General features: G+C 37.0%; 2 protein-coding genes across 3 annotated transcripts in view; one reads left to right on the top strand and one right to left on the bottom strand.

The window, feature by feature from the left end:
• Positions 1 to 587: 587 nt before the first annotated feature.
• LOC306885951 (codanin-1-like) lies at positions 588 to 13,287 on the bottom strand. Its single transcript, XM_079442778.1, is given in 29 exon segments — positions 588 to 786; positions 788 to 810; positions 926 to 1,033; positions 1,160 to 1,320; positions 1,420 to 1,483; positions 1,614 to 1,721; positions 2,010 to 2,218; positions 2,316 to 2,394; positions 2,606 to 2,669; positions 2,753 to 2,902; positions 3,017 to 3,120; positions 3,216 to 3,349; positions 3,467 to 3,521; positions 3,652 to 3,741; positions 4,638 to 4,719; positions 4,796 to 4,962; positions 5,052 to 5,195; positions 5,283 to 5,415; positions 6,000 to 6,205; positions 6,288 to 6,363; positions 6,477 to 6,566; positions 6,663 to 6,772; positions 6,847 to 6,967; positions 7,048 to 7,126; positions 7,965 to 8,084; positions 8,547 to 8,737; positions 8,813 to 9,013; positions 11,431 to 12,101; positions 13,155 to 13,287. Coding segments are annotated over 29 exon segments (3,888 nt in total). The 5' UTR covers positions 13,233 to 13,287; the 3' UTR covers positions 588 to 716.
• A 2,021-nt stretch (positions 13,288 to 15,308) lies between these two features.
• Positions 15,309 to 23,924, top strand: part of LOC306886495 (ribosomal protein S6 kinase alpha-5-like) — a 36,211-nt gene continuing 27,595 nt past the window's right edge. The window contains exons 1-5 of one of the 2 annotated variants that reach the window (XM_079443637.1): positions 15,309 to 15,587; positions 19,011 to 19,082; positions 19,169 to 19,387; positions 20,581 to 20,696; positions 21,299 to 21,400. In XM_079443637.1, coding sequence (XP_079299763.1) covers positions 15,518 to 15,587; positions 19,011 to 19,082; positions 19,169 to 19,387; positions 20,581 to 20,696; positions 21,299 to 21,400 — 579 coding nt within the window. In that variant the 5' untranslated portion in view covers positions 15,309 to 15,517. The remainder of the gene's footprint in view (positions 15,588 to 19,010; positions 19,083 to 19,168; positions 19,388 to 20,580; positions 20,697 to 21,298; positions 21,401 to 23,924) is intronic. The other variant, XM_079443638.1, reaches the window with a different exon arrangement.

Here is a 23,924-nt window from a genome sequence, read left to right on the forward strand (position 1 = left end):
GCATGAGTAATTCATGGCACGGAGAGGCTTTATTTCTACAGTGAAAATTAATATTATCTTGTGAAATTTCCGTTTTCTTGATTTTTTTTTTTCGTTTCAATTTTTCAAATAGTCAATTCCCATGAAATTTGTCAAAAGTGCAACTTTGCATATTACAGTCCAGCTGAGCTATAATACTAACAAATGAAAGACACATTATTCACAAAATTAAATTTTATTACATTAGATAGGTTTAGCATTAAACAGATGAAAAACATTGTCCAACGTTAACAGTGCAAATTTTCCGCAAATATAGACCAAGAAATGCATACAGACAGACACTCACCAACAAACCAACAAGCAGAAAACAATTACATACACTTAAAACAAATAAATAGGATTTTATAAATGACAAGAAAGCACAGTGAATGGTCTTTATCTTTTTCTACTGTGAGGCAGTATAGGTGAAAACTGGTAAAGTACTGCTAAAATTCCCCACAAAATGTATTTTAAGGTATATAATCTATCAATGACTGGTTTTTCAACTCAGCATGTTTAAGCAGCAAATACTTTCCTTGCAACTAACAATAAATCAAATATTTTTAAAATCATATATATTGCAGGTTTAAAATACTTTCTTTTGTTCAAATATGCATCACTCGTCTGTTAATACAATAGTGTTTGGCTGGGATTCATGTGTACATTTTGTAATGTTGACTCATGTGTCCCCCTAGTGGTCATTGAGAGACCTGCAGTATGTTCCTGTGGTTTTGCAGTGAAGGCAATGGGAACTGGGTGGCCAGAGAGCTGCTGAAACTTTTCTACTGTCTCCTACAAGAGCAAACGAGAAAAGCCATCAGAGAGTGATTTGTGAGAATTCCAGCCTCAAAACGTAATGTTTTGCTCTCTTTAAAATGAGTTAACATCATATTTTAGAAGCAATTACCTCTGGCCAAGATAACGCTGACAACTTTGGCCAGTTAGTGCCCACTTCCTCCTCTCCTAAAAGACCCCTCCCTATTAGCTGTCTTATCAGGAACAGGTAGTCAGTTCTCTGGGATATTAAAGGATAAAACACAATTTAATCACTTCACCAGTGTCGTTACTGTACATACAGAATAAGGGTTATATTTATAAGCAAACTGCAACAAAATCATCAAGGTTTGATCAGCGGTTTTACCTCACTATCTGTGGCACTAAAAATGGCAGTCAAAGTGGGTTCACTGAGGAGAAGGTGCAAAGGCGGAGAGGGAGTCTGAGACCAGAGAACTAGAAACTTTTCCAGAAGAGCAGGTCTCTTGTTGCCCTCGGCTGAGGAGACAAGTGGCAGCTCCCCAGATACTGCACATGGAAACAAATCCAAACAGACAATACGATATTAATCATGTTCAGAATTGACTTCTTTTACTCTTTTCAATTTTCCATTAATTGCACTCTCACCAAGTTTGCAGGCAAACTGAACAGTACAACGCAACAACATCTGCCCAACCACCGGGGAGAGGAGCTAGAAAAAAAAAACAGGACAAAGGAGAGATTGTGTACGTAAAGTAAACTGTTAAAATAATGTATTAAAAACATTGAATGATGTGGACTATAAAATTTTGAATCAAGTACGCTGAAGGGGTTCTGATTACTTTTCTACATCCAAGTGTTTGTTCCACTCTGTCCAGCAGAGACTCAATCTGATGAACAGTGTAAACCTCCTCATCAGATCTGGGTCCTACAGCAACACTTAGAACCTCCTGAAACATGAGACAACATGGTTTGTGATCTGACTGACTCACATTTGAAAATGACTCTAAATTACCATAGGTTTGCTCAATGCTTTCTTGTTACAACTGTTGTATTATTAGTAGTAAGACAGAATATTAGTTTAAATTTACAACAACAACAATTTTGTGGATGCCTCATTTCTCACCATTAAATTATATTTTGTAAAAATCACAATCAGCAAACCACCAATCTTCAATGAATCTGTTTTAACTACAGTAGTTTGTACAACTTTCTGACACCCAATTAGCAATAATCACCTTTATTTCAATCAAGACTTCTGATCCCAGTGGAACTTTATGGGTGCAGTCTGAAACACAAGAGGACCCAGCACTAAGCCCTGAGGTACTCTTCTGGACCTGTTGACTCCTGCTCGATCCCTCGCCCTCTTCAGCATCCAAACTGATGGATGAGGGCACACTCTTCATCACCCTCTCAAACGCACTCTTCCACTCCCTCTTCAGCAGTGCTGAGGGATAAATTCAAACAGGAATATTTCAAAATCTACAAAATAAGTAATGGAGCATTTGCCATTTTAAAATGTCACTAAAATTAGGCTTCACTACTTGTGATGTTGGCGGAGAGCCAGCTGCAAGCCTTTTCTGTAGCCAAACGATTGGTGATGCTCTCAGCAGTGGTCAGGACCTAAACCACACCACAAAATATTAATCATATCGCAAAGTAAATAAATGAACTTGAAGGGTTTTTCCTAAAATTAATCAGGAAATGAGAAGACCCAAAAAAAAAAAAAAAGTAATTCTGTACAACACTGTACACCCAAGACAAACACTGTGTTTGAGCATTGCAACGGTGTTTTAAATGGACTGAATTGATGAATAGTAACTGTTTTACTCACAGAAGGAGACGTCTCCAGAGGAAGAAGTACTCTGACATCTCCAGGGGCATTTCCAGTGCAGAACCTATCATGAGAGGATGTGGACGTGGACAACTAGTCCAAAACATGTCCAACATATATATGTAATGAGAGAAGAGAGCTGCTGACCTGGTTGCTGTCTCTAGAGCCTGCATGCCTGCGTCACACAGCTTAGCACAGATAGAAACGTTTAACTTGGCCGTGTTGACACCCTCCAAACCCAAACTATCTCTGAGAGTTTTCTCTCCACCCTTCACGAGCTCCAACACAAGCGTAGCCCTACCACACACAGAGTTAGGAAAATATTAAATGATGAAAAGCCAATCTTAATTGATTTACAAGGACTAACATACAGAAAAAGCCAAAAAACTGACTAAATGATGAGGGACTGACTTGATGTGTTTGACGCAGTTGGAACTCACTCTCTCAGCAACAAACTCTACAGTCCGTCTGAGAGATGGGGGCTGGTTGTGAAAGAAGGCCTGTTCCAGGTCAACCTATGGAAAAATACATGGAAAAATATTAACAGCCACACATGAACAACATGCCCTTAATTCTTCTACAGATGGAAGGCATTTTGCTGGCAGCATACCTGAAGTTTCTGCTGTGAACGGGTGGTGGAAGCTCCCCTCAGTTCTGCAGACGTGGGGGTGATCTTGCGAATTAAGCCTCCGCTCTTGGATGTACTACCAGCCACAAAAGCAGCAAGTAGTTTACGAAACTCCCCTGCCAAAAGGATGACATAAAGACACATTCATCACCCTCAACTGGATCTATTCCAACCGAAGCTTGGTAAAATACATAATTTTGAGCCACATTTTTTCCCAAATAGTTCACTCTCACCTAAATATGGACAGCAGGTGTAGAGAAGCTGTTGGTCCACTAATGGAAGGGTGTCCTGAAAAGTAAATATACAGTATTATACACATTGTGAACTCAGCAAAAAGGAAAAATAAATAACCACTTCTTTCCTTCCTTAAAGGAAAAAGTTAAATGTATCCAGAGCAAAAAGTCTGTGACCCACTCACCAGCCCCTGAGAGCTTGTAATATTCTCCAGTTCCTTATCTTCTTCCTTTAAATCTGTGCTAAAGAAGAGATCTTCAGGGAAGATGGGGATCTAAAAGAGAGACAGTTACAAAAAGATTTGACAGGCTCATAACTCATCTCTTTGTCCAGGCTGCACAATTTGGTCAATTGTGATATGATAAATAATTATCACCTCATAATGCATTATAAAAGCTACTCATATTCATAAATAATTAAGTCATTTTAAGCCCATGTTCAGCTGCTCTTTACCAAACTCAGACCTCTTTCATTTAACAAAAGTGAAAAAGAATCCATTTACCTTTCCATTTACACCAGCTGCTTTTACGCTAAAAGTAGACTCAGATCACTATTTAGGTGCATTTTGGATACATTTTTGAAAAAAAACAAAAAGTATATTTTTGGACTTTATAATAAATGACGGCATGGAGTGATGTGTCATAAGTAATTTGATAATTCGACCAATTATCAATGCCGATATTAAGCATTTTTATGGTTATCAGTATCAGTTAAAATAACTTAAAAGCACTTAAAGAAAGCTTTTGCCAGAGCCCTTGTTGTTCTTAATTTAGACATTAATTTTCATTTTTTACCAGAAATATATATCGATTCAAAATATCGGTCTATTTGATTTGTAATAATCGGTATGGGCATCGGCCCTGAAAAACACATATCTGTTGACCCCTAGTCATAAGTAAATTTGTCCAACTGTACACACACTAGTACACATTAGAGGTCTCCGTATACAACAATTTTTGCAGAGTAGCAATAGCTTTCACCCCGGTGTAAAATTTTCAAAAATCAGCAGTGTCTCTACTCATTGAAACTTTTAATGTCACACCACCCATTTTTATTTCAGCTTATATGTCTTATATTAGATAGCTGTGTTCTGCTGTTTGGCAATATCGCACATTAAAATATTTTACACAATTTCAAATAAATTTTGGAGCCTCACTTGAGATATCTCACCTGGAAGAGCCAGCCCAAAACTGCCAGCATTAGCAGCTGATTCATGTAACACAGCTCCCCTCCTCGACCCAATACCATCCTCCTGACACAAACACATAACCATAATTAACAACACGATCACACACAGAGATCATCTTTGACCTATATGTCAAACTCACTTGTAGATCTGGAGCAGAAGGCACAGAGCAGTCCTGTAAAAAGGAAGAAATGGGCCAACGTAATCCAGCATGGACAGGAACTCCACTATCCAGGGCACTGTCAGAATGGTGCGTCTCCGATGCACTGAACTCCTCAACACTGCACACACATCCAGCACTGGAGAACTCTGACAATATACATATATAAAAACAAATCAGTTTGTGAAACATACTAGCTTCCAGGCAAAATAAAATCTTGCCCTCATACAATCCTTACCTTGCTCCGCAGAGTGATCGCAGTACCCTGTATGTCTCTTGATGGCAGCTCAGAGGTCTGGTAAGGCAGGAAAGAGATGAAGCCCAAGAACTTGGCCAGAAGTCGAGCTGTGAGAAGCACAGAGGAGAAACGCTGCTTCTCATCCTAAAACAAAGACCACAGATATGTGATTTAAACCCATTCAAGCCTCTGATTACCGTAGAACGTGAATATTTTGCTTTCTGCTCTAACCTGCTGTTCCATGTCTCCATCACCTGTCTCCTCTCCCCGGGTAGGGCTGGCGTCTGGACCGAGGATGGACACCTCATCTAGCTTCAGCAGCTGCTGACACAGACCATCTTTCAGATGCTGGTTTAGCTGACAGCTAGTATAAAGATGACAGGAATTAGAGCCAAGCACCAAAACACATAATGAATCCATAAATTCAAAATGAAAGTGTTGAGACTTTAATCTATTATTATTAGCTTTGACATGAGTCACTGAACTCCTAAAAGCTGACAAAATGTACTTTAAATAGGTATACACTAGTGTTTAGGGTCAGTAAAAAATGTTCCACAAAAATATTATGCAACATCAGTTTACAACAACAGTTGATAAAAAATAAGAAATGTTTTTTGAGATCATGTGACACTGATGACTAGAATAATGACTTTACATCACATATTAAAAATTAAGTTATTTTAAATTGCAATAACATTTCACAATATTACAGTTACTATATTTTTAATTAAATGTAGCTCTAGGGAGTATTTCCATTGCTTTTTCCAGCATTTCACCAAGCTGTGATTTTTCTGTGCTGTGATGTAAATGAATAACTATTCACTGTTTAAACAGAGATGAGCACTTTGATTAGTCCTGCGCACTTCCTGTTTCAACAAAAAATATCAACAGGAAATTAAACTGCACTCAAATTTCGAAAGGTTCAATGCCTATGACAACAAAATTTACCAGCTGGCTGTTTGAAGGAAGCACTTGAAGAACTCCTGATGACCAGGAAAGGATGGTGGAGGGCAGGGACCAATGAGTCCTTGAGGCTGGACCAGACGCTGCTGCAGGCGCTTCAGACGACCCAGGCTGTCTGCTCCCAGCATGCCAAGCAAATCAGCATCAGGGGCATCACTGGAGGAGCCCAACACACAAGGGCCTTTGCACATCTAGAGAAGGAACAGAAAGAATATAAAGCAGCCAAACAGAGGACAAGAAGAAATGTGAGAATAATCAGTCAGTGTGGCTCACCTGGATCAGCTGTTTCTGGAAGAGTCTAGCAAAGTGAGAATGGCTTCCTGCTGCTGTGAGCTGACTGACCATCATTCTGCAGGTATATATACATAAAAAAAATAAATTACAATATGAATAAACAAAATGATTTAGGGAGGATATGTACATCACACCAAGAGCATAAAATGTCCATTCAAAAAAAGTTACCTGACACTACTGCCTAATGCAGCCTCAAAATCCCAGCCAGGTTCTTTATGAGAGTCCTCCCATTCTCTGAGAAAACCGTAAAACACATCCCTACAAAAGCAGAAAACATCACATGAATCATATCAAACTGATAAATGGCCTGAAACGTCATATATATTTGAAAAATATTAATGGTTTGCAGTGTACCTTTGCTTTTTAAAGGTATGGAAGGCCCTATCACTGCTAAAATTAGAGCGGTTGTCTGTGGCGGGCTGGAACGGGACTGAATGAACGAACAAAGGTGCACTGGGGAGCACCTGAGGAAGTGAGGGGATTATACAGTGTGAACATTCAAAGGTAACTTATTGGTTGCTTTTAAACTAATGCTTACTTTAGCTGTGCAGTTGTCCTGAGCTTGTGCCAGATGATCCTTCAGCGATGAGGAGAAAGTCACGACTCTCTCATTCTCAGACAAAAGCCGTAGCGTGCATTTGTCCAAGTGTGACACCAACCTGACAACCAGAGAAGACAGAAAGTCAGACACACTGAGACCGATCTGAGAGAGCAGTAATTAAACAATAATCAGACTTACTCAAACTGATTCTCCAACACCCTCACAGAAAAATACACACAGTTGTGGACAGTTCCCAGGTAAGCTTTCTCCAACACATCTGCATGACCATAAATGAACAGCAAACAGATCAAATTCAGCATCATAGACCTCAAGCAGTGTAGCGCAAAATACATTTTTGACAAGAATGAAACTACGGCTGTAAGGGATGGAAGAACAGTGCATTCAATGGATTGTACTGTTGTTTAACAACATACCAATTTTTCAGCTGATGAAATGTCTTTCGAAAAAATATTTCAGTTGACAGTCCGTAAAAGTGTTGAAAATTTTTCATTTTGAGATTTTCATTCTCAAACCTAAAATAAATATTTAACAAGCACAGTGATGCAATTATGTAGCATATATTGTTTTTTAAATACACACTTTAAAATCCATAAACTCCACTAGTGAACCCATTCGATATTACTATACAATGACAATAATATACATAAAATTATTAACTATATTATTATTACTAATTATAATAACTTTATGATTGTATATTAGAATTAGTATAATTATAATTAAATAGTTAACAATGATTAGTATAATAGTATAAGCTATATAGTAATAATAGTATTAGTAGCAAAATATTACTGATAATTGCAATAATACCATTTACTGTAAAATACACTGAGTTTAAGAAATTTACTTTGTAGAACAGTACAATTTTAAAAATATGACAAACGCTGATCATAAATGTTATAAAGTGCAGCTTCCAGCACAGAATAATGTATGAGTAATGCATTTTTAAAGTTGTACTCTCCTGCTGATAGCAGGATTATGAAAAAACTCATCCTTATGACATTTCTTCAGCATGATTTAACATGTAAGTGTTGTCAAAATGCTTAAAGGATTAAATAAACTTTAAATTACTGACAGTGTGCGATCAAACTCACCTGGGCTGTCTTCACAGATACTGATTCCTTCCTCCCCAGATTCAGAGACAGACACACCACGAGATGTCAAGAGCTGCAGCACGAAGAACAGCTCCAGGAAGACACAAGGAACCAGGTTCTCTAGAAGCAAAACACATTAAACTTTAAAACAGACTTCATCTTATTCTATGAAAATATACTACAAAAGTTTCAAAGTTCAAAAGTTTAGGGTAAGACATTTGTTTTAAAAAAAAAAAAGTCTCTTTAGCTTGGAGGGGGGGGGTATTATTCATATATGAATAATATCATATATATATATATATATATATATATATATATATACACATATATGTATCTTTTTTTTTTAGAAGGTAATTTATTCCTATGAAGGCAAAGCAGAATTTTGCATCCCTGTTGAATAAAATCATTAATTTCTTAAAAAAAAAACAAAAAAAAAAAAAAAACACTGAATCCAATATTATGAACCGTAGATTTATATTCCTTTCAGTCATAACTGATTTTTCCCCCAAAAAAGTAAGAATCAAATTTTGATAAACCGTAAAAGATTACAGCTGTATACAGCACCCTCTGGAGGCCATTCACCTGAAATGCAGGTACAATACAGCTCTGCTAAGAGATCCAGCTCTGATTTCTGAGTCACTTTGTCAGGATCAGGGCAAGGTGACTGAGGGTCAGGGGTCACTTTCGACCCCTGTCTGTGCACTGGTTTGGTTGGGGTACAGATGACGGGTGTGCTTTTCAGTGGGGAGCTGGTCTGCTGGGCAAGTTTAGACCTAGAGAAGACAAGAGGACAATTAGTGACAAACACAGGGATATAATTCGAACTAAATCTTGGAGCCCCAACATACCTTTCTCTCCTAAGCAACTCTCTCTCTTCCTGCAGACTGTGAGGACTGCCAGCGGTCAGTTTGGCCCTGGCGCTGTCTGGTATGGTAGGGGAACTGGCAGGCAGGCTGAGTAGAGTGGATATGAAGCAGCTCTTAGGTTTGGAGTTAGGCCGCTCTGCACTTACAGGGGTTGGGTTGATTCTCCGTGAAGGTTTGGTTGCTCTGGAAAAGCAGGAGAAAAGTTTAGTTTTATCTTTCATATTACATTTATCATGAAATTGCAATGAATGCACATACACACCACTAATTAGAACATTCAAAGGATGTGCAAAATTAAAATACAGATAGAATCTAACCTCTCTCTATTTTAATTCTGTCAAAGTCAATGCCGTGAGATCATTTTTAAAATTAATATGTTTTAAAATATATTAAAATGAGAATGAACCAGAAATAGCATTCTTCTTTTGCAGCTTCTGAAAAAAAAAATGTAGTGCACAGTTTTTATTTAGTTTAGTAAGAACTGACTAAATTGTTCAAATCAATCATTTATTATAAACACTGCAAATATTCTATGAATAGAATTGTCCATTTTGATTTTATGGTGACTCTAAAAATACAATTCATACATAAAATGACTTGAATACACCTATACTATAATGAACATGTTAATTTGTGATTCAATGCAGTTAAAAATTGTTATATTTTAGGGGTCATAATATAAAAATGTCAGGGTGATGCAACTGTCCTGATTGTATGATGAAGAAAAATGCAATATTAAATATACATTAAATATATATACTAGGGCTGAACGATATGGACAAAATTTCATATCTCGATTTTCATGCCAGATATCTCGATATCGATACGATATGACTACGGGTTCGGTGAAAACCAAGCATTTCTCAGAAAAATAAAAACATAATACAAAAAAATTTGGAAAGTGTAGTTTTATTTTTAAGAACTCACTGGTGGACGTCGACTCGTACGGCGTAAAGGCCCTTTCACACAGGACGCGGCATGCGCTGCGCTATGAAACCCATTCATTTCAATGGCTTGAGCTGCGCGAGGGCGGTTAGTTGCTGCGCCGACCAAAGCGCACGCGCAGCGGAGCGCACCAGCGGCGAGCTTGCGCGCGCGCCGCGGTGTCAAGTTCAAAATAGTTCAACTTTTGCCACTGCGCTCTGTGACGTTTCCCCGCGCGGCCAATAGAAACGGGGCATCCAAACAAGCACCGAACTCAAAATGGATGAACAGCTGATTCTCTGTGTGTCTGAATTTCCAGAGCTATACCATACAAGTTTGCGGTCGAATAGGGACCTCAGCGGTGCATTCAAGGGCACTCGTAAAACTGATGTTCGTTGTGTGACTGCCAGAGTTGTATGCAGGGCGGGGCGAGCGCGGAGAGGGGAAATCTATATCGTCTATATCGTTGCTTTTTTCGATAGTAATATCTTGAAAGTTCATATCTCGATATAGATACGATAACGATGTATCGTTCAGCCCTAATATATACTGTGTATATAAATATTTATGTACTGTGTATATGCCATAATATTTATATTATGTTATGTGTGTGTATGTGCGTGTGTGTATATATAAATATATATTTACACACACACCATTACATAATATAAATATAATGTCATATTTTTCCTAATATTTCAAAGAAAAAAATGTGTTTAACAGAACCATATCACTGCTTATTAATATTTGAAAAACTTAAAAAGAAATTATGCAAAAACATGCAGGAAACTAAGATATCAAAAAGCAGAAAATTACATGATTGCAAGGACCCCTGGAGATCCTCATATATATATATATATATATATATATATATATATATATATATATATATATATATATATATATATATACGCACACACACATACATATATGTATGAAGAGTGCTTTTGCAAAAACGGATAACTCCGTTTTTAACAATTTTCAAAAATCATGTTTTTTCACTGTGCATTTCAATTAATCTCAATCAAACTGCAGCTGGGTTATTTTAACTAGGTTTGAACTAACACAAAAACACAACATTTAAAAAAACAAAACAAAAAAAAAAACAGTTATCTGTTTTTGGAAATAAACAAAAAGTCGCTGGGGTATATTTGTAGCACTAGCCAAAAATACATTGTATGGGTCAAAATTATACATTTTTCTTTTATGGCAAAAATCATTAGGACATTAATTAAAGATCGTGTTCCATTATAATATTTTGTACATTTCCTACTGTAAATATATCAAAACTTAATTTTTGATTAGTAATGTGCGAAAAACTGATGCTTATGTCTGGTTTTGTGGTCCAGGGTCACATATATAAATACACGCATTTACACTTATCCAAAGCGATGATGATAGAAGCAATCAAAACCAAAAAAAGAGCTATATATATATATTTTATTTATCTATATATATATTTTTTTTATTTTTTTTGCATGCGAGCATGTGAATGTGTATGTATATATTAGTGTACGAATGTAAATGAGAAAAAGCTTTTCTTTCAACTGGTATAAAGGTTTTTTTTTTTTTTTTACATTTGAAACAAACATTAATACATTTCCAAGATATTGAAACTCGTTTTCAACTAGATTTTTTTTGCCCCCCATAATATTAGTCACTGACTCCTCACTTACACTGGTGAAGACTGGGCGGCACCCACTGGAGGAAAGTCTTCCAAATTACTGAAGTTGAGCTGCACCTCTGTTGGGGGTGACACTGGTTCAATCCTCCCCACATCTCTGCTCCTCCGTCCTCCTCCTTCCTCCAAAACAGCTCCGCGAGTTCCCGTCTGACGGCCGGGCGCACCCCCCCCAAACCCCCCACTCCTCCTGCGGCCTCTGTGCTGCTGTGTGGAGTGGTTGGGCTGCGTCTCTGGGGGCGACGTCATGAAGTCCCCAAAACTGGGGCGCTGGGCAGAGCGGCGCTCAGAGGGGGTGTTGCGGGGAGCAGGGCTCCACACAGAGTTGAAGGAAGGGCTACTGAGGGCACTGACACCACTCAAACAATGAGAGCCGGTAAATGGGGTCTCCTGCTCACTCCTCCCGCCCACTGGGGACACAGACGGGGCAGGAGAGAAGAGCTGGACTCGGCTGGCGCTGCGTGGAGTCTGAACTGGCGTGGATTTTTTGCCTCTCCGATCAGAAGAGTCCCGAGCCCTGACTGATCTGGACGTGCTGGGGGTCTTGGCAGGTGTGGTGGGACCATGGGTCAAAGTCTGACTGCTCTGATCCCGCAAAAAATTCAAAAGGAAAGGCACAAACTCCTCTTTGCTGAACTTGAATGGAAAGTTTTGGGATTCACAAACCTGGCAAGACAAAAAGAAACAACATCAAATGTAAGTCATGATCCAAGACGCTAGCTACATTTGAATTGAATGCATTTAAAAGTACAGACAAAATTTTAGTTATGAAATAACATTAAATTATCTGGCAAAGCAAGTAAATTCTCAGCAATAGAAACACAGAATTTAAAGTTTAAAAGGTAAAGTATCCATTTGAATTTATTAACGAAATCATAATTATATGTTAATGTAATCACAAATAAAACATCATGCAAATTGTATGACACTTTATGTATGAAATAAACGTCAAACAAGTTACTTGTGTGTTCACAGCAAAAATAACTATGAACTTTATTTGGATATTTTGTGTACGACATTTCTCAACTTCATATTTATCATCAGTGTTGTTATCATTAACTGAAGCTTCTTTATTAACTTAAATTTTGAAATATAATAAGTGAAATTTTAAATAAATAAAATAAATACCTAAACTAAAGGAAAAGTTAGAAATGCCTTGGCAACTAACTAAAATAAGTTAAATAAAATAAAACAGCTAAAACTGAAATAAAGTTAAACACAGGATAAAGTTAAATAGAAATTAAAAAGTACATAAACTTACTTAAATTTGGAAATACAAAAAAGCAAAATACAGTATTAATAAATACTATAATACTACAAATAAAACATTACTGTATATACACAAAAATTAATTCACAATTATCGGAGTAAATGTAATATTGTACTAACGTTACTCTCAATCACAACAAATAAAACAACTTGGAAGGTTTTGTGTATGAAATATTTACATTCCCTAAAACCTGTTTTTAATTTTCCACCAAAAACAAACTTGTTGATGACAACGTTCCGGATTATTCCTCGGAGTTGGACAGTTATCGTCTAAAAGTGAAACTACAAAACACAACTGTAAATATCCACCGCTAAACTAAAGCGACTCGTTAGTGTTTGTTTGCTAACGCAGCTATAGATTAGCAGACTGTATTTCAGGAAATTAATCCCTCTTCCACTCCGCCACGCAGTGACAGTGAGGGCAGTCATGAGCTCGGTGTAAACTCTTACGTGTTGTCCTCTGAGCCACAGCACGGCCTCCGTTAACTCCGCTTTACCGAGCAGTAACGATTCCAAAACAGCCGCCATTCTGCTCTCAGCATCACGCGAGTGACGTGCCTCGTGTCAGGGCCGGGATTGGCTGAGCGCTGCAGCGCGCGCAAACCTCAACAACACCGGCCACATGGACAGAGCTTCAAAATAAAAGGTTCACAAGATACTTGTGGTTGACCCTCCATTTGATTATTGAATAAAACTGTTTAAAAGAGGGTGTTGGTAAGAAAAATAGAAAATGTTTGGTTTTAATTTATTTGAATTTAGTTTTGTGATACAAAAAACATGTTTTCTAACCAATATATTCAGAAATATACTTTTAAAGATACAGACTTAACCTTGTGCTAAAAAAAAAAAATTAAAGGTTTTGTTTTTTTAAGAGTACAGAACAAACACATTGCCATATTTAATTCTCAGATTGTAATTTCATTTAATTAAATGTGTTATGGAACAACCTACTGAGCAGCCTGTACATCTATCCTCGGCCCAATTTTCATTTGCAAAAAATTCATGTGGTTTTTACTTGAATCAAGAAAATTGATGTCAATTTACCTCAATCCGATAGACTAATTTGCCATAGGTTCCTTTGATAGATTAGATTTAGTTTATGAGTAGAATCAGCTCTGAGGCTAACATTAGGTTAAGAGATTATGTTTTGTTTTAAAATATCTATAGAAAACTGTATTTAGCTAGTTTCACTTTCAGAAAACATGGTGACTGTGTAATTTATGTTGTAGAAATCCTGGCAGTGTAAATTATAAGTAATGTTAACCCTCTTCAAGTGGATGCTATCATGAATCAAAAGCTGCTTTAAACCCTATAAACAGTAAATTAGAAAGTGTTACTTCTCTTGAAGTTGAATTTAACTTCATCTTGGTGACTCAGAAGTGATAATTCTCTTCTGGCTTTTAGGACTGTAAACTGAACAGCTTTATGTGCTGCAATAAATACAACAGAACAATGCTGTTACCTATATTGGTCCCTACTTATTTGTCTAGAATGTTATTAAGACACTATATTATGTGCAAAGTACCCACAAAAGGAACAGCTTGTGTAGTAAACAAAACAATTACTGCCACATTCTCTCAATAGAAAACTGGAAAACTGTTATTCTTTACAGACAGAAGTAGGAAGTTTACAATAAATACTGGGAGTATGGGTGTTCCCTGTGATTGCACTAAAAATAAGTAAAGTTATTATAATAGAACATAATAGAAGTGGAGTTAACAGGCCTTTGCTTGTCCAAACGAGGACACAGGCTTCCCTCCCCCCTTGAGAAATTATAAACCTGCTCTTTTCTCTCAACAGCCTCAGGCATTTAGAAGTGTACCACTGGAGTCTTTATGCACATAATGCACACTGTCAACTCACTTATCAAATATACAATAGAGGGGAAACAGTGATTGAAGGGCAATTAAAGTCCACTCATTATATTACAGCATATTCCTACTGTAGACAACTAGCTAATACACTGCTGATCTGTCCAATGCACCCAAATATGAAAATGTTCTCCCCCTCCACTTTTTCCAAACTTATATGAGTTTCTTTCTTCTGTTGAACACAGAAGAAGATATTTTGAAGAATGTTGTTAACCAAACAGCTGACAGTAGCCAGTAACTTCCATATATGAAAAAAGTACTATGGATGTCAATGGGTGCCGTCAACTGTTTGGCTGCGATGATAGATTTACATCTTTGGGTGAACTATCCCTTTAAATTTCAGCTGTCATTCTTGAACTGTAATAAATAAATAAAAAATAAATATATATATTTTTTTAAATAATAATAATAATAAAACAAAACCTAAATTGACATTCGGAACCTTCTGAAGAACTAAAAAGATAAAAATGCATAAGCGTAAATTCCTGCAGGAACTATTTATGTATTAATTTTTTTATTTATGTAACAATATTTTATAAATGTTTTAATATATTATAATATATTTCAGTAATATTCATTGTTTAACAATACTCATATTTAATTTATCTCTAACATTTTTGCAGTAAATAGTTAAAGTACGTTGTTCGATGGGCGTTGAGTGACAGTCGGGGGGTCCAATAGAACAGAAGTATTTTCCCAGCAGCTCCAGTGGGCGTGTCTAATGGGGCTCGGAGCCTCGGCTTGTGTGTCTCTGTTAGTGCAGCTGTAGTATTTACAGCCCCGCTGCCCTTCCCACGAGAATGCAGTTATTGTCATTTACATTATTTTCCAAAAGGTTGCTTTATAGCAACAACTCCGTTTACGTAATCCTGCTGTGACTGTCTCTATCGTAGTATTTGCATTAGTGTCGTGCAGCGAGCAGAGGAAAGAGTCACGCGAGTAATGCCGTCTACGATGGAGGGCTCTTCGGGGGAAGGTGACCTGTTTACCGTCAAACACGAGCTCAGAAACGGTAAATGAACGCCGGGAAGGCTGTCCTGCGCTTATATTTAAGAAACTACGCTTATTTATAAATAATATTTTCGTTATATAGTGGAAAAGACAGCTTTAATGTTAACTGGTCGCCTAGTGTAAAAGCATGAATAAATGCTATTAGTAGCCTATATTAATATATTGATATCTGTATCACAAATGATCCTCCAGCCTGGGGTACTTTGAGGTTAGAGGATGTTTTGCATGTGCAATTGTATAATTCACATTCATAACCGTAGTTGCACTTAAGTGCACTTGCATTTCAGTGCATGTAGTGTTTGAAACATTTGAAAGAAATTAAATTGACATTGAAGAAGAGGATTGTATTGTATGGAATTAATTGCATTTGTATATGTCAGTGGTTTCAGTAGTTGCTCAGTCATGACATGGCCTTGAGTCCAACGAAACCCAATTACTGGAGCTAATTTAATCTCTAGGGCCCTGATGTTGTCTTTGTATAGTAAATTAAGTTACCAGGTCGTTAAGTAATCTCATTTAATTTTCTCACATTTAAAAAAAATTATAGAATGACTGCATTCATTAAGCTAAGCAATTCAACCCTGTTATTAACGCTATTGTAAGAAAAACTAAAAAACAACCAGATATATTTCTTTAATGGTTAAATGGTATTTTGACATCCCAATTTTTGTAACACAATTTTTTGGGGGGTAATCATTTTATATAATTCAATGTCTTGTGGCAATGCACCGACATATAATGGCATTAAGCTTCGGGCATCCCGAGTTCAATTCCCAACTCGTGGACCTTTCCCGATACCCCCTCCCCCACTTTGCTTCCTGTCAATTATACGTTCCTGTCCAAATAAAGGCTAAAAACGCCAAACAAACTATTCAAACTATTTTTAATTCTTAACTAATTTTAATGATAGAAAATGCATTTTTATCTTTGTTCCACATTCTTCGCACAACCCCGTTACCGCACTATTACAGAAAATGTATAATTTCTTAAAATTGTAATAAATAAAAAAAACTGAATTTTACTACATGATTGGATGTAATCTCATTCCATTTTCACAAATAAAAAAAAAACATTTAGTACGACTGCATTCGGTAACTAAACAATTAAACTCTGTTACCCAAGTTTTTGTAAGAATAAAATGATAAAGCAAACATAACTGTATTTAGACAAATTTTGTATTTAGACAAAAACTTTGAAGAAAAACCTCAAAAAAGCATAGTGAGTAAAATAGCTGATACAAATTTAGTTTAACCTGAAGTTGACGATCAACCACTTTCTGAAGGTTAAGAACCTTCTTTCTCTGACCATTTTTTTCCCCCTTTAGCGTTCAGGCCCTATTTTTTTTTACTATATCAGTGAAAATCGCCAATATTTATTTTGCCATCTTGACACAGAAGATCTCAAGAAATGTCTAAAGGTCTGTTTTGACTTGTGCATCATATCATATATAAAAATGAGTTCCAACTACTGAAGTATTGGCCAGGACAAATTATCAGTAGTGGTTATTAATAGCATTTCCAAAAGAGAGATTTGTGAATAGATCACATTTTCTGTTTTCAGGAAATATTGTATATTGTTCTGCAGTCATTAAATTGTATTTTGTGAGTACCACTTTGTACTCTAGATATTGGTTTCTGCCATTAGAAACCCATATCAGTCGACCAAGTATTTAAGCTGCTAATCCAGATTCAAATATTAGACTCTTGAGCATTACTGTATCACTAATGCAGGTCAATGCGGGTGATCAGTTTACGGGCATGTAATTGTTTCTGGCTAGTTATGATTAACAAAGTGTGTAACATAAGACTGAAGGCGGTCACCTGATAAGGCTCACCTAAAAAAGCCCTATAGGGACCAGATTCTTTCCATTAATGATTTTGGACCCCGAGTGGAGAAAGTCAGGGTTTGGAAGCGTATTAATAAACATTGTAGTTCCCATGGGCCTCACCTTAAAAATGCTGCTTGATATCCAGTCTGAGGATGCGGTAACAGAATATTTTTATCTAAAATCAGATAATTTGCAAAGACCGAGAAAGATCATGATTTTGTGTGAGATGCAGTGCTACTGTGATTGAGGGTAACAGCAGAAATGTGTTCACTTCACTGGTCACACTAATTGGTGTCTACTGCATAAAACAAGTGACCTTACTTCAGGCTGCATGCTACCGTGTAAACATATACCACACACATGCTCGCATTCTTCCATGTCTCATTCATGAATGCTGTTTTGTTTCCTCTGAATCATCAGGCTCTTCATATTTATGAGCAGGCCCACACATAATCTGCACCTGCAGAACTCCGATTTCTGCAGAATTTGAATGCATTTAATTCATAGTTCTGCCTCTTGTTTATTTACATTACCGTTCAAAGGTTTGGGGTGTTTTTTTTGTTTGTTTTTTTTATAAAGAATCTCCTATGCTCACCAAGGCTGCATTTATTTAATAAAAAATACAGAAAAAAAATCAGAAAATACAGACGACATCTGTAATATTCTGAAATATTGTTGCAATTTAAAATGGCATTTAAAAAAAAAAGAAGAATGTTTAATATAATTTATTCCTGGGATGGCAAAGCTGAATTTTCAGCAGCTATTACTCGTGATTAATCGCATTCAAAATAAAAGTTTGTTTACATACTATATGTGTGTGTACTGTACTGTGTATATTTATTATGTGTATATATATACACACATGAGATATATAAAATAAGTTAGATCTATATATAAAATATTTATAAATATAAAAATAAATTATATACAAGTATAAATGTATATACAATTATTTTTTTAAAAATGTACGTGTGTATTTATATATACATAATAAATATACACAGTACACACACAAATAGTATGTAAACAAACTTTTATTTTGAATGCAATTAATCGTGATTAATCGCTTTGCAGCTCTAGTTCTTTTCAAATTCTTTAAAGATTAGAAATTTCAAAAGAATATCACATTTGAAATAGAAGTCTTTTGTAACATGATAAAAGTCTACTCTATACTGTCACTTTTGAGCAATTTAATGGATCATTGCTAAATAAAGATATTAATTCCTTTAAAAAAAAAATAATAATTACTGACCCCAAAAATGTGAATGGTAGTGTTAACCTTTTTTTTTTTGTTGCCTGATTTCATAATGCTTTCAGCTGCCAGTTTTGTTTTAGCGTATTTAAATATTTAAAGTCAGTGCAGAAAATGCAGAAAAAAAGATTCCATCTGGACCTTTTTATACAAACAGCTGGAGGCTCATCTCCAAGGGTTCACCATTTTGAACACATTTTCTGTTCTCACTGTTGTGTGAAAGTGGCAAAGGTTCAAGTAACCAAAGTTGAGAAGGTTTACAGGAGGTTTTCTTGTATGTAATCCAAGTGAAGAACATGATTTCTTGGCCGTGTGACTAGATGGATATTTAAATCTTTCCCCAGCCAATCTGACGGGTCACGTGGAGCGAGTAGGCATTGAGAACTTTGAGCTGCTGAAAGTGCTGGGAACAGGAGGTCAGTGATTCAAGTATGTGAACTCTGTGTTCTCTGCTTATCTTTGTTCCTACTCCACTAACAAATCGTTCTTCTCCTCTGGGCAGCCTACGGCAAGGTGTTCTTGGTTCGCAAGGTGAGCGGCCATGATTCGGGTAAACTCTATGCCATGAAGGTGTTGAAAAAGGCCACTATTGTGCAGAAGGCGAAGACGGCAGAGCACACACGCACAGAGAGACAGGTCCTCGAGCATATCAGACAGTCTCCTTTCCTGGTTACACTCCATTATGCCTTCCAGACAGACACCAAATTGCATCTCATTCTAGGTACGCTCTCTCCTCTCTCTCATGGATTGCAAAAATGCGAACTGTTCTGTATGCTTCAATTTTACTTCTGCATTTAAAGAGTGCGACCTGTGCAGACTGAGCAATTCCCCTGCATTCTTGCTCACCAGTATTGTTATAGTGAACTATGGGTATGTTCCTGTTGTCTACTAGTGCTCTACCAAGCAGACTTTATAAGGTTTTGGCCAACAAGTGTGATTCAGTCATAGGGAGCGTTTAGTCAGTCTGACTGCAGATAGCTTAGTGAGCAAGTATACACTGTTATCTCACTTCACAGGAAGTGTGCAGGGAAATTTACCCATCAGTCATTGTGCATCTCCAGCATTTTATTCAGCTTAATTAACCTCAGAAGTGGTTGCTGGGCAGTGCGAGAGTATAAAGTGCAGCAGATGTGACTGTTAGAATACCATTATTATATTTCATAACAGGTCAGGTACATACATAAAAATGTTGACCTCTTTTTAATAATGGTAAAAATTTTATAATATTGTTGATTTTATAGAAAATACACATACTATACACTAATGTTGCAAAGTTTGGGGATTTTTGTAATGTTTTTGAAAGAAATGTTCACCAAGGCTGCATTTATTTAAATAAAAATAGTTAAAAACAGTAATATTGTGAAATATTACAAGTTTTCAATTTAATTTTATTTTAATATATTTAACAATGTTGTGTAATCCCGTGATAACAAAGCTGAATTTTCAGCATCATTTTTATATGCTGATTTGATCCTTTTCTTTCATTTTACTGATCCCAAACTGCAGTGTATAATTTATTACATGAAATAATTTGGCTGAATATATAAGTGATTGATGTTTTTTGTTTGTGCATTATCACGCTTGAAACCCTTTCTTTGTGTGACTCAGGTGTTGTTTGATGAAGCTGTAGGACATTTGAAATAAAGTGAACTTTTACACATCCCCTCTCGAGTGTGTAGATACCAGTGAACTGTGTTTAGGGACCCTGTGAATTGAAACGCAGTTAATGTGCTTTAATAATGAAAAGCGGAAGCCTGTATGCCACTACAGGAACTCTTGGTTTTGTGGTAATGCTTCGAGCCGATTGTGTCAGTGTCGGCATTAAAGCTGGATTTTGCACAATACCAGGTGCATAAGAAATATAAAAGTGTTTTTGACCAGTTGCAATTTTGTGTTATATACCTTCAATTGCAGACTATGTGAATGGAGGTGAGCTTTTCACACACTTGGTCCAAAGAGTTCGCTTTAAAGAACAAGAGGTTACCTTGTACAGCGGGGAGATTGTACTAGCACTGGAGCACTTGCATAAGGTAAAATTGCTGCAAAAATTGCACACTTATTTTCACTCTTCATTTCCTTTCCAATCTGACTGAACGGCGCCTCATTTCGAGAGAATAGTGAAAGTAATTCCTTCCTTTACTCAGAAGGGACTTCTCCTCTCTCCTGCCTACTCAGATCAATTCCTCACTCAGTTAACCAGGCCAGGGCAAATGTATCTGCAGCACTCAAAGTTTCTCGAAGGCTGTTTACAAAAAGAGGAAGAAAAGTGTTTTTAATGCATGCTTGTTCTGTGCACAGCAGCTATTATTCAAAGAGAAGAGAGTTGCCCTGGAGGCATTGCAGCATTTGTAGGAAGGACCTTGACAGTGAGATTAACATTGTTTTGGTTCAGTCTCATTTTTTTGTCATTGCCTATTATGTTGCCATTTATTATTTATTAAAGTATTGGTGCATTTTTCAGGTGAATGACTGCATTTTATGACCCCAGACAAGTTAAGGTTGTGAATGTAACATTTGAGCAAATGCTTTTGGCCAGGATGACAAAAAAATGTGGTGAATTATGACATGAAAATTGAAGGGTTTGGTCACACATCTAAACATAAGAGCTTATTCGTTCCTTTTCGTTTTTCAGCTGGGAATCGTCTACAGAGACCTAAAACTTGAGAATATACTTCTTGATTCAAACGGTCATATCGTGTTGACGGACTTTGGCCTTAGTAAGGAGTTCCATGAGGTGAGTTTGTGTTACTCTACATATTTTTCTCCTTTGAGAAACTCTTTTTGTACTTTGGATTCCTGCCAGTTATCCATATTTTATTAAACAATTAATGATTAAAATTATTGTGCTTGTTTACAAACATCAAAATGGCTAAACTAATTTGTATTGTTAAAGTGGAAGTGAAGCAGTCAGTTAAGTTTACATTATTTAGTTAAGTGATTTCCACTTTGATAAAAAAAATATATAACAAACATGATTAATGTAACCATTTTAAAGAAAAAAGGTTGTTTTGTTATAGCTTTTGGAGCAAGGGTGCCGCCATCTTGCAGTACCACAGCGTGTGACGTCATGGGGTTGGTTCGCTCTGATGGCCAGTGTAGTAATATAAGCATTTCTTTCAATTTTGAACACACAAATGTTATTTTAACACAAATAATTTGGTTTTCACCATCATTTGGATGAATATTCAACATCAAACTGTCTATATGCTAAGTTTTGATCGTGGTATCCCATACGTTATTTTCATAAAGCGAGGCGCAACTTGATGTAAACAAACAACGCTTCATACAGTATCATTCAGGTCGTATTTTATTATGTCAGACATATGCAATATTGCAATATTACAATGACTGGTTCACCAGTTGTATGTATCATATTTTATGTTTACCTGCTAATCGGATTTAAGTCTGATTTAACTTTCTTTGTTTTTATCGTGAACACTGACCCTAATTCAGGCAAGTGCCTCAATTAAGGTCAGTGTTCATGATTCAACAATAAGAAAGAGACTGGGCAAAAAACGGCATCCATCGGAGAGTTCCAAGGCAAAAGCCACTGCTGACCAAAAAGAACACAAAGGCTCGTCTCACATTTGCCACAAAATATCTTGATTATCCCCAAGACTTTTGGGCAAATATTATGTGGACAAAAATTGAACTTTTTGGAAGGTGTGTGTCCCGTTACATCTGCCGTAAAACCAGCACAGCATTTCATAAAAAGAACATCATACCAACAGTCAAACACGGTGGTTGTAGTGTGATGGTTTGGGGCTGCTTTGCCCCAGTTGCATGGTTTTGATGGAACTATGAATTCTGCACTCTATCAGAAAATCCTGAAGGAGGATGTCCGGCTGTCAGTTTGCGACCTCAAGCTTAAGCACACTTGGGTTATGCAGCAGAACAATGATCCCAAACACACCAGCAAGACCACCTCTGAATGGCTCAAGAAAAACAAAATTAAGGTTTTGGAGTGGCTAAGTCAAAGTCCGGACTTAAATCCGATTGAGATGCTGTGGCATGACCTTAAACAGTCCATTCTTGCTCGAAAACCCTCCAATGTGGCTGAATTAAAACAAACGCTTAATTGCAGTTGTTGATGCAAAGGGTGGCACAACCAGTTATCAGATATTCACGTAGGGTTAGGCAGGTTTGGACCGCTTTTTATGAAATTAAATGAAATTATTATTTCAAAATAGCATTTTGTATTTACTCGGGTTATCTTTGTGTAATATTACAATTAGTTTGATCTGAATCTTTTAAGTGTAAAAAATATGCAAAAAAAACGATATATATATATATACACACATATACACACACACACACACAAGCACTCACTGGCCACTTTATTAGGTACACCTTGCTAGTACCGGGTTGGACCCCCTTTTGCCTTCAGAACTGCCTTAATTCTTCGTGGCATAGATTCAACAAGGTGTTGGAAACATTCCTCAGAGATTTTGGTCCATATTGACATGATAGCATAACGCAGTTTCTGCAGATTTGTCGGCTGCACATCCATGATGCGAATCTCCCGTTCCACCACATCCCAAAGGTGCTCTATTGGATTGAGATCTGGTGACTGTGGAGGCCATTTGAGTAAAGTGAACTCATTGTCATGTTCAAGAAACCAGTCTGAGATGATTTGAGCTTTGTGACGTGGTGCATTATCCTGTTGGAAGTAGCCATCAGAAGATGGGTACACTGTAGTCATAAAGGTATGGACATGGTCAGCAGCAATACTCAGGTAGGCTGTGGCGTTTAAACAATGCTCAATTGGTACTAAGGGACCCAAAGTGTGCCAAGAAAATATCCCCCACACCATTACACCACCACCAGCAGCCTGAACCGTTGAGACAAGGCAGGATGGATCCATGCTTTCATGTTCTTTACGCCAAATTCTGACCCTACCATCTGAATGTCGCTGCAGAAATCGAGACTCATCAGACCAGGCAACGTTTTTCCAATCTTCCATTTTCCAATTTTGGTGAGTCTGTGCGAATTGTAGCCTCCATTTCCTGTTCTTAGCTGAGAGGAGTGGTACCCGGTGTGGTCTTCTGCTGCTGTAGCCCATCTGCTTCAGGGTTCGACAAGTTGTGCGTTCAGAGATGGTATACTGTTGCCTTTCTATCATCTCTAACCAGTCTGCCCATTCTCCTCTGACCTCTGACATCAACAAGGCATTTTCGTCCACACAACTGCCGCTCACTGGATATTTTCTCTTTTTCGGACCATTCTCTGTAAAGCCTAGAGATGGTTGTGCGTGAAAA

This window comes from Barbus barbus (genome assembly GCF_936440315.1).
Source record: "Barbus barbus genome assembly, chromosome: 20".
Classification (NCBI taxonomy): domain Eukaryota; kingdom Metazoa; phylum Chordata; class Actinopteri; order Cypriniformes; family Cyprinidae; genus Barbus; species Barbus barbus.